The 12,285-nt window shown below is 36.1% G+C and overlaps 1 protein-coding gene across 4 annotated transcripts in view; it reads right to left on the reverse strand.

The window, feature by feature from the left end:
- ntrk3b (neurotrophic tyrosine kinase, receptor, type 3b) overlaps positions 1-12,285 on the reverse strand; it is a 497,810-nt gene that overhangs the window by 33,495 nt on the left and 452,030 nt on the right. For all 4 annotated transcript variants that reach the window (XM_028441230.1, XM_028441225.1, XM_028441234.1 and 1 more), the window contains 2 exons: positions 11,655-11,785; positions 2,335-2,507 (listed from right to left, as the gene is read on the reverse strand). In XM_028441230.1, coding sequence (XP_028297031.1) covers positions 2,335-2,507; positions 11,655-11,785 — 304 coding nt within the window. The remainder of the gene's footprint in view (positions 1-2,334; positions 2,508-11,654; positions 11,786-12,285) is intronic.

The raw sequence follows: 12,285 nt of genomic DNA on the forward strand, positions 1-12,285 counted from the left end.
CATAAAAAGAAGAAGTGTAGAAAAACAATCATGGATTTGTTTTACTTTCTCATTAGCAGTGAACATTAAAAAAAAGTTGTTTGTGGGGTGGGAATGCATGGTACACTTAAAATAAATCAATTTTAAATAAAAAACACAAAATGAATTCTCCTTTGCTGAGGCAGGTTCTATTGACCCAGAGACTGCGACCCACGTTTGGGTCCGAAACCACAAGTTGATCTAATCTGATGTAGATTTATCTTATTCAGGGTAAAGTAGGAAAATATTGTGGAAACAGGCTCAAATACTAACCTGTCAACATCTCATATCAGCTATAATCAGTAATTACACTGGTTCTGGACAGTTAAAAATGTCTTTTGAATAAAACGATTAAATTAAAGCCTAATTCTTTAACCCTGTGTAGCATTAACCAAAACACCTAACGTCAGATGGCAAGCAATAAATAAAATAAAAATTATTTAACGCAGGGGTGTCAAACTCATTTTAGTTCAGGGGCAAAATATGGAGCAGTTCATTTATTTATTTATTTACTTATTCAGTTTATTTCCGACATGGTTGCATTCACAGAAGTTTTGTTGTTCTTTTTTTTTTTTTTTTTTTGTACATGTCGAAAAATGAGACGAGAGAAGCAGTTTTAGGTGGGAAAATTAGTAATTTACTCACATATAAATAAATGAAGAAATATGTATCGAATTTATAATATCAAAGCAATAAGCAACAGATTTCAGTCCCTGCAGGATATTCATTTCTTTTTTGACTTTGTGGCACATTTGATTTAATTTCGCTAAATTTTGTGAAATAACTTGAAGAGAAGATGCTGGATTTTGGAAAGTTTTTTGACTTGCAATGACTTCCATCATGTGATAGAAGCAGCGGGAAAATGTGAGCCCTGCTAATATTGTGGAGTTTCATTGAATTTGTGTATTAATTAATTTGAGTCTTATTACAACTGAATGAGTTGCAAATTTACAAAATGAGTCATGGTTTCTCTGACTTTTTTTGCTTTCTGTTGCGGGCCAAATTGGATACTCTCAAGGGCCGGATTTGGCCCCCGGGCCTTGAGTTTGACACGTGTGATTTAACGTAAATAATAAATGAGTGTGATTGTCACAAAGAGACAAAGGATTGTGGCCACAGAGCATGGAGGGTTAGCCAGTTTTTAGGACAATTCTAGCAGGGTGGATATCAGTCATTTTCTTAAAATATACCATCATACCCAGATTAAACCTTCCTCAATTGCTATAAATAAAGTGCTATGCTAACGTTAGACCACTGCCAGTAATTATAAGCCAACGCGGCTCAATGCACAGCCTGGGATATAAGGTAAAAAATGACCATAAACAATTACAAATCTTTTCTAGATACTTGAGAGAACCTATCAGAATGACCGGTTTTAGGCTGAAAATAACTTCAATATGTTACAATCTTAGTAACAGTACATCTTCCATAGGATTTGCATAAAGTTAGAACACTCTGCTAATTCTCTTTTATCTTAACAGAAGTTGCACCAAAGACCCTTGAATAAATGGAAACCTAACATATTAACTTTAAATTACTAGCACACGTGACAAACTTAATTTCTGTGATCAAGTGTTTTATTTCTGCGCTGTATTAAACTGTATCACTGTAATCCTAGCTAAGGAGTAACAGTGGGTTTTCCAATATAGCAGTGACATTAGCAACGGCTGAACTGTATCAGTCCCTCCAGATTTACAAGAAGGTGTTGGCAGCAGAATGCTGGGGGATGATAAAGCTCTCCTTACACATGTTCCCGTTGTCCTCATCACCTTCTTGTTACTGTGATTACAGACCAGGCACAATTCTCTCCTATTGATTCCTCACACACGTAACCAACAGAACCTCCAAACCAAGAATTTCCTAATTCTTGCACTTAACAGGAAAGAATTTCATCATTTTGTAACATTGCCTTTCATTTTAGCATTGATTCCCCAACAACAACAAAACAACATTCACACTCTGGTGAACACACACATTGTGTCATTTGAACTTCCTGTTTGATTTTCAGAAACAACATGGACCACATACACAAAGCAACTTTGGTCACAAAATAATCCTATTCCAGAACTCTCCAGTTCATGCTGACACCAAGTCCAGTGAAGCTTCCCGTCATCAAAGCACATTAAGCTCATCTCCTTTGGTCTAGTCTGACATTACAGAACAAAAGCACTAAAGCACTCATGGTTGCTAACACCGAAAGAAGCAAAGCTGAAATGCATTTACTATGTGATCTGGTCTTACCATTTTGGAAGCAGAACCCCAATGTTGTACTTTGATTCAGTAACCATCCATTGTGGTTGTTGTTAAAGAACTGACCTTAGGAATTTGTTGAGATCTCCGTGCTTCATGTACTCAAACACCATTATGAGAGGGTCTCCGTCCACGCAAACCCCGTAAAATTTCACGATGTGGTCATGCTGCAGGTTGGTCAGCAGCTCGGCCTCTCTCTGGAAGTCCTTTCTCGCTGACAGGTTGGGATCTTTAAGTGTCTGAAAGAGAGACACGAAGTTAATCTTGCAACAGGTTGATCAAAACAGTGCAAAGACATCTGGACAGAAAGGTTGACCAAGGCTTGTTGAAGTCAATGGATGGAGAAAATATCCCTCTGTTTTTACTCACTTTATCTTACCGCACAATATGTTGTGATAAGATTAATATGTGGTTTGTGATGGTTTATAGGGCTAATGAATGAGCAACTCAAACTGTGGAAGTATACCAGTGTTAATATGAGATGATATTTGGTAATTAAATGAGAAAAGACCCTACATCCTTAGCTTTTGGAATACAAAAATTGAGCAAAAATAAATGTCATTGAAAAATGAAACATACTTGAAAACCCAGATTTTTGCACTAAACAATAGGGTGTAGGTCAGTGGTTCTCAAACTTTTTAGCTAAGTACCCCCTTTCTCTACCTATTGAATGCAAGTCCCAGCTTTGTCTGACCACCACATTTTGCCGAGAATTCTATGAAAAAACAACTATAAAGCATAATGATGGAATGAATGGGTGATGATAGCACACATTTTAAGAATGAAACAGTGTTTAGTGGCTCCTGAAAATGTTAATTTCAATAGTTTTTTTTTTATTATAATTTTCCGTCATCTCCCACCTGGTGTGGGACCAAGACTGACCCGAGTATTTTCAGTTCATGTTCTAATCAATATCATTTCTATCATTATTTTGTGTGTTTTTCTTTTTATTTTTGTTGTCATTTTGTTGTTGTTTGTCTGTTATTTTTATTATTCAGTAGATTCTTCTAGTATTTTGTGCGTTTTGTTTTTGTGTGTTGTTGGTATTAATTCAATTATTCTCTTTCAGTGTGTGTTTTTTTGGTGTTGTTTGGTTATTTCTTATCTCGTTATGTATGTTTCTCTGTTATTTTTGTGTATTTTGTTGTAATCTTGTGTATTTTTTTAATCTCATTTAGTGTGTCTTTGTTGTCGTTTTTCTTTAAAACGTATTATTTCTTTACCAACTACAGGAGGAAACAAGAGACCAACAAGAGAAAGCTGTCCATTGTTGTCTTGTTGCAAATGAACACATGTATTTACAGGCTTAAAGAAAAACCACTCAAAAGGAACTCTTCAAGAGTCATATGATAACACCCTATTCTATCTGTTTGCTTCAAAGACTAAGAAGCTCATGAATTTCCTGGTATGTCATTCAGATTTGATGTGTAATATAATAATTTTTTGGAGAAAAAACTTCAGTCGGCGTTAGTGTCACATGTTTTATTTATGTCATGATTCATCTGGAAAGTCCATTGGGTTCCCATTCAAGCATCTTGCTTTGTGCAGAAAAGCATGTGGTTTGAAAATGGAGCTTGTACTGTGGGCCTCTTCTTTGGTAAAACAGCTGGTGCTCCTCTTTTGTCAATTTCTCCATCTCACATTGTTGAGGGACTTTTTTTGTTTTTTACAATTACCACCAGAGTCATGGGCTCCTTGGCAACCAAGGAGATGGTGGAAGAAATCTGTTGTTTCCTGTTTACAAAGCTTACTGTTGGTCAAACCAAATCACAAGGTGTTTTACACTGATAATGTGAAGACCTCTAGATTATGAACGCTTACATACTTGCCTTGTGTCTCATGATTAGATTTCAGCCCAGTAATCTTTACAGCTGTATCATTCACAGAGAACAGCTGGAGCTAGTTAGACTGACTTCACACAGAAGGGATGAGACCAATGCAAAGATCTAAGGATGTCCACTGACTCCTTTGATGCAAAGTACATATAAAATACTCAATATTCTAATGAAGTGTCTGGTAAAACCACAAATATCTTCTATGTATCTATAACTTCATCACTGCCATAGCTTTTGCAGAAAATAAAAAGCAGTGGCTAGACACTGCATTAGAAATTGAAAAGTGGTTTAGAGCTATGGTTTACTAGTTTGCTGGTGCTAGGGTTGGGGTTAATTATAAATGTAATTGTGTAATCGATAATTTATTCCAATTGTGATGTAATTTTAATTTAATAGTAATTGAAAAAAGTATGTTGCTGTTGTAATCATAATTGAATTTTAATGTAGTTCAGATAATTGACTGTAATTGTAATTTGCATGGAAATTCTATCAAAAACTGCCATTTACAATTTAATTAAACACAAAGCTGTGGAACCATGTTACAGTTCTATGGTTCACAAGCACACACACACACGCACGCACGCACGCAGTTAACAGCTCTTAAAATATATTTCATATCAACTTGTCCCACTACCTGACCAGTCAGTTCTCTTCAGGATCATTTTACCATTTTTAAACAGGTAAATAAAGGTTATACTGACAGACATCTAAAGCTCAGACTTCCACACCAAAGACATTCTTACCAATATTGTCATTGATTTGGAAGCTTAACAAGGAAATCAAAAGATGAGAAACAAATTAGATGTTAGATAATATTTTTTCAGTGTATTTTACAGCTAATTTAAGACATGGGTGAAACTGACCCATTGATGCTAACAGAAAGCTAACACAAGAGGAAGGTTATGCTTTCTGGGCTTGTTTATTTACGGCTCAGTAATTGTGGTGAATTGTAATTGAGAATGGCCACGGTTACATTATGTTTTTTTTTTTCATTTTGAATTAGTTATTCCACATTAAATTATTCGGAATTAAGGTTTTCTGCTTTGTGTTTATATGGTAATAGTAATTCCAAATTGAGGTTGACATGGAAAACAAGTTTATATGGCTTTAGTTATTTCCTCTTCAGGTCTGGGGGTTAGGAAAGCTCGGATTGGACAGAGGGCGAACGTGACATATCACGTCTTTTGGGAAAAACACACAACAAACCTTATATTGTTGGCTACAACATAGAAGACCACATGAGAACTCTTTTCACCTTTATTTTGATGATAGTTTTGAAGCAACAGCTCGACAAAAACACACTTTTATCCGTAGAGCGTAAAAGGAGAAGTTAACTAATCACTTGTAAATAAAGTCCAGTAAAACTTCAGAAAAAAAAAAATAATCAGGAAAAAATATTTACTAACTGGTAAAGATAGTAGCTCTAATTGGTACAATGATCAACCTGGTGATATTACAGCCTGTGCATGCAGTACGGGGACACGTTTACTACGTGTGCGTAATAAGTCCTGTGTTTGTGTGATTGTCCACATGTTTATGCTTCCTTCCACTATTTTAATTATATCCATGTCTTTCAAGGCTCTTACTAAATAAATAGTATCTGCTCTAGTCCGGGTGGCCATCTTGGATTATGTTGTCACCAGCGCATCATCACGACCAGAGTTAATTTAATGACGAATTAAGTGTTTACAAGATGTAGGAATTATTTAATACGGAATTAAAATGGAACTAAACCAGCCACCTAGTTTTACAACGTCAGTTTATGAAGAAATTAACTTTTATTCTGCTTTAAAGAGAAATAAAAGCTCCCATGTAAACTTGGCCAATGTAATTGCAATTGATTGTCAGGGGGAAAATAATAATTGTCATTTAAATTTTAATTGGAAAAGTACTGGTCACTGTAATTGTAACTTAACATAAATGATTGAAGACGTATTTGTAATTGAAAAATGTAATTGACCACAAACCTGGCTAACGTCTCTACAGACTGAATGACCTTGGGATGGAATTGCATCATATGTGTTTTTTCTGTGGTGAAATGCTAAATTCAGTCAAGAAGGGGTGTATCAGACTTATTGTAATGCAAATCAAACTGCACTGTTAAGCAAATGTTTTCTGTCTCGGCATTCATCCAAAACAATACCTTAAAGAGCTCAGCTACAATATGATAGACGGAACAAAGCATTTTCCCTTTGATGACCTTTAAGGGAATCTGAAAGTTTCTTTCAGCTTCATCAAACGTTGAAACATCTCAGATTAAAATGCATTAGGGCTGTTTCAAAGAGAAATCGATCGAGGAGGTTAAGCTTGTTTGTAAAACCCTTAAATGCAACAATAAAATGTGAAGGATGGACACACCTTTATCTCCACTCCTTTCCCTATTCATCAAGGTCAGAATAGATCAAGTATGTCCTTGCTCCATCCCGTGGGCATCTTTGCTGAATCTGCAGCCTCTTATTCCAAATGGGCCTGCTTCACATGCAGACGGTTCTTTATATTCACACTGGGAGCTGCCAACCACAACCTTAGGTTGAGCTTCGCTATAGCACAGGGAGCTGTCACACAGGGCCCATTTTAGAGGCTTGAATTCTTTTTTAAATTATCACGATCACCAGGGTATTAACTTTGTACTTATGTTTCAACTAAAGTGCCCATATTTCAGTTAGTCTATCCCTGAAACATAGTAAGTTGTAAGGAGATAGATAAAGGTCAAAACACTGATCCAAAGATAGGGAAACCAAATGATTTTCCCTTAAAGACAAGTTTTATCCTATCACTCACTAAAGCCTCTTAAATACGTGTTCTTTTTCTAAATCATCGGAGTCGGGTGCTAGTGAGTCTGCTGACAAGCCTCAGCACCATTGAAATAATCACACAAATCATCTGAGTTTGCTGTATTTGTGGTGGGTCAACTTGCTTTGTGCAATGAAACGTTTTTTCAATCCTCCTAAAATAGGCCAAACGACGCCAGATCACAGCAGGGGCCACAAAAATGTGATTCTATCTGATCTGAGGGCCACACGATCAACATTTATGTCAGCATTTAGAATAATAACTGATCTGAGCATTGATACAAGGGAGAAAAGGGGTTTTGTCTTTTTTTGTCATCGTCTGTGGATTTGTTGTTTTGTCAGTTTTTTTGTCATTTTGTGTGTTTTTGTTGTTTTTTGTGTTATTTTTGTAAATTTGTGCATTTTTCTGTCATTTTCTGCATTTACAGTATGTTGTGAATTTGTGCTACTTTGGGGTCACGTTCTGTATTTTCTTGTCATTTTGTGTAATTTTGTTGACAGTTTGAGTGTCTTTGGAGCCAATCTGTAATGTGTTGATGCTTTTTTGTGTTTTCATAATCATTTTGTTTGTTGAAGTGGTTGTAGTGTCAGTTTTTGTTGTTATTTTGTGTATTGGTTTGTGTGTTTTTGTGTAGTTTTAGCAATTTGCTGTCGATTTGTGTGTTTTGGGAGTTATTTTGTGTATTATGTTGGGCTTTATATTCCTTCCAACTTATTAAAATCCAATTTTTGGGGATTTCTTTTGGAGGGGCCGCACAAAACTAGACTAAGGGCCACATGTGGCACCCGGGCCGCCAGTACAAAGACAATACAACACATATTTCTAACTCTGAAGAAGGACCTATAACATTAAATGTTTCAAATGATACACTTTGGGATATTAGTGTGCGATACATTTCGAGGTGTTTGTTAGAATTATGCACGTCTTTCAGACATATCCTACAAACCATCACCCTGACAGATGACCTTATCAACCATCAAATCAACAGCAAACTCTGTTTTCTCAACTGAATTAGAGAAATCATGCAACATGGAAATAACATTGCCTTTGGCACAGATTAAGCAATGCTGATTTAAATAAATGTGTTCAGCATCATAACTGCAACAGCTTCCTGCGCTTCTGCAACTAACATTTTAGTGTTCCCAGCACACACACACACACACACACACACACACACACACACACACACACACACACACACACACACACACACACACACACACACACACACACACACACACACACACACACACACACACACAACTTTTCATCGACACACTCTCATTGAACTGGAGGCATCCTAAACAGCCACTGTGAGGGAAAAGTGTTTTTTAATTTGCACCAACTATGGTGTGATAACAGCAGCTTTGTGGATGTAACTGAGGAGCTAGACGAGCAGCAATTGGTGAGGAAGGGTTTTTTTTTTTTGTACTTGTCCGGAAATAAACATGTTGAAATAGAAAGTGTGTCCCAGTTTGTCGCAAATAGGGCAGCACAGGGGGGACCAACGCAATATTAGCCAGGTGGTCATAATGTTATTTGCAAAGAGGTGAATGTGTCACAATCGTGTGTTCCAGATTGCTCAGAAAAATGCATCCACTACATATGTAGAATTTCCGATTTTCCGTGTTTGCTGAAAAAAAGAACAAACAAAATTTACTTACTGAAATGGAAATTTTTTTTTTATTATTTTCAATTACCGGTCTCCTAATTATTCTTTTTAGAGAAAATCAAGCAGGAATAGCTGTATGACAGAGAATATTCCATCACATGCATGTTCTGGGATAATATCAAGCATTTATACACAATTTTTCATCATAAACGGGTATGCAAAGAGACGGACATGACAATTTTTCTCATGCAAAATATGTCGTAAAAATTGAGCGATATTACAGACGTCACCTTCTGAAATGGTCATACAGTAGCATTATGACATGCTGACATAACCCTCAAACCCCTGTACCCTTACCAACATATTTTTTTTTATCTCACATTTACACTCAATTTACCAAAATAAAATGGGTGGTTTGATGTGTTACCATTTTAGCAAATGTACAGACGTCAAATCCGTAAACTTTGAAACAGAATTCCGAAATTTTTGAAATTGAAAATCAAAGCCTCTGTATATAAACTGACTCCATGTAGTAAAATAAACAAACAAAAGAGGACAGTTGTCCGAATAACATGGAAACCTTGAATAAAAAAAGTTCCACCTTCATTTAATTTTTTGCAGCCCCCAAAGTAGACCAACAAAAGGACTTAAAAAACATACAAAATTGCAGGAAAAAAACAGATGACTCTAATAACACACAAAATGACAAAAAAAAAAAGACACACAAAATGCGAGAAAAATATATGTATAAAACGACCACTGAAACACACATAAAAGACGACAAACATTCACAAAAATTACTGCAAAATCACAAGATAACAAAAAACACAAAATGACCCATGGCTCAAAAATACAAAAACAAACAAAATGAAACCAAAAACACACAAAAGGAAAAATACAAAGAAACTGAGTAAGACAAAAAATTAACACAAAATGATTCCAAAAATACACAAAAACCTTATTTTTCCCCCATGTTGATGTTCAAATTGGTATTGTTTCTAAATGCTGAGATCAATGTTATTAATGTGGCCCTGGGATCAGACAATCACATATTTTTGGCCCCCACTGTGATAAAAATTGCCCACCTTTGGTCTAGTGCCACCCTAATCTTTACTGCTATGGAGTAGACTCCTTGTGAGAACCTATTCCAGTTGATTAGGTGCAATGCAGCATACATATGGGAGTTAGTTTGGCAGTACAATTGGCTACCCCTAAAAAATGAGGACACATTAACCCCCATTCTGTATATATAATTTACAGACTAATGATCGGCACAAATGCAACTCAATCCCAAGTAATTCAAGCTTTCCCTTCACAAGACAAAGCCAGAAATGAAAATAAATTGATGTGATTTTGCGAGACAAGCTATTTCCATGATGGGTATGGTAATTTTCTGGAGTCTTGGTAACACTGTCAGCACAGTGACTTGCCAAGATGTCAGAGCATCAAGAAGTACATGAACACTTAACCCCTCTCAAATCACAACTGCTCATCCACTCAGACTTTTGAAAAGGTTAAACAAACACGACCAGGATGCACCACCCTTTCAAAGATTTGCTGCAAACAGCACCCAGTGTGTCAAATAATGACCAAATTACCCATCTTTCCTTTATTTTATTTTTTTGCATTGGTGGAGTTTGGGATATGAAGTCAGCCCCCATCTGTCTTCTCAATCAAGAAGAGTCCATTTTCCGATTAGAGCTACATACTGTATGTCATATGCTGCAGTACTGTAATTTGGAATTGCAATCATATTAGATTAGATATATTTTAACACCAACTAGACTGGAAATTTAGGATTTTACTGGAAACTACACGGCGGTGCACACGACTATGAAAGCTCTGAGGAGTGGGGACAGTCCGCCAGGAATCTCCTCCATGAATGTCCGCCCGAGTATGTTTGAGCCTTTACATTTTAAAATCAAAATATTTGACTATGTCATGAGTTGGACAAGAATTTATCAAGAACAACTTCATAACCAGATATATTTGTTTTTAGCAGAAAAAAAAAAGTGGTTTGGGGGTTTAACTACTCTAGGATAAAGGCGGGAAGTATTCGTTCTCATCACAGCACAGAAACAGAACTGAAAAGTCCTAAAAGACATAAGGTTGAATACTGGTTCAGGAAAAGTGTCTGTTCTCATTCTATTGGATCTCAGTGCTGCATTTGACACTGTGGACCCTTAAATTTTGTTGCACAGACTGCAAACATGGGTTGGACTAAATGGAAAAGTACTGCAATAGTTTAAGTCCTACTTGGAAGAACAAAGTTATTTTGTAAGCTTTGGAAACTTGACAGATTACTAATGTCCTGTGGGGTTCCTCAGGGCTCTGTTCTTGGACCCCTTCTGTTTAGCCTTCATATGGTTCCTGTAGGACAAATTCTACAGAACTGTCCGGTTGATTATCAGAGCTATGCAGATGACACAGAACTATACCTATCAATGAACCCAGATGACTATGATTCCATAGAGGTGTTGTTGTGACTGCTTATAAAACGTAAACTGCTGGATGAGTGAACACTTAAATGATTGTACCACTGATTTTAAATATTTTTACTCTTGATTTAAATGTCATTATTGATTTTCAAACTGTTTTAAATGTTTTTTGTTGTACTTTTTAATCATGTATTGAATTGCCTTGTGTATGAAATGCGCTATACAAATAAATGTTCCTTGCCTTAATTGCTGTTACAAACTACTGTTGTAGCAAACAAACCCTGTCTTGAGACCACGTTTTGGCAATCTTAATATTGCCTCAGACTTGAGGGCATTTTTACTTGTCTCAGTCTGGCCAGAGTGGATTTTATGTTGTTTTCATGTTGTGCTTTGAAAGAGTTTCATGACGCCTTGTTTTTGTCTGTCAAAAGTATTTATAAGAAAAATAGAATCAAAGAGAGACGCCCTTTTAATGTTTAACAATGTCATGGTTTTTAAAATGGATTTTTATTGCCTGACTCAGTTTTGACTACCAAAAGTCTTCTCTGTGCATTCTGATCTCGTGCAAGTCTTGGTCTAGGATAGTGTGGTCTCGAGGACAACACTATTACAATACTTCTGATCTCTATGCTGGGATAATTGATGGCTCATTGCAGCTTTAACATCATGTGCTGCACAAACTCACAGCTACATTTTTTTTGGACTTACCTTGACAGCAACCAGCATCTTGTCCTTGGTGGGACTTAAGTTGTAACACTCTGCCAAAAACACTTTGCCGAATGCTCCTTCGCCCAGTTCCCTCTTCAGGATAATGTCCCTCCGCTTTATGTGCTGGACAACTGCAACCCAAGAAGAAGAAATAAAGAAAGACATTAAATATTAACAATACAGTATGTCCAATACAATAAGCAGTACAGTATCCACAGAAGATTACAATTTAGAGTACAATTTAAAGAAATAAAAAAGAAGAAAATGCAGACAAAAAAGACCAATGAGGCAAAGACAGCAGTGTACGTACTTTATTCAACAGTAGTTTTCATGTTTGCCAAATCAACATAACAAATGTTGATCATTTTTTTTTAGGTGCAACCAAGTTAAAGCAGATGAACATTTCTGATCCTTTTGGAGAGATATTGCTGATGAAAAGAGATTTTTCTTTAAACTAGATGTCCATCTAGTCATGGAAACAAAAATAGTAAAAAGTAGTAGTATTAGTAGTTGTAGTAGTTATTAGAAGATCTGTGCTTAAAAAATTACCTTTAAATGCACCATAATCATTTAATTTTCTTTTAAAGATGGGCTATATAGGCAATTTAATTTGGGCAGGATCCTAACGGAG

This window comes from Gouania willdenowi, chromosome 3, assembly GCF_900634775.1.
Source record: "Gouania willdenowi chromosome 3, fGouWil2.1, whole genome shotgun sequence".
NCBI classification, from domain to species: Eukaryota; Metazoa; Chordata; class Actinopteri; order Blenniiformes; family Gobiesocidae; genus Gouania; species Gouania willdenowi.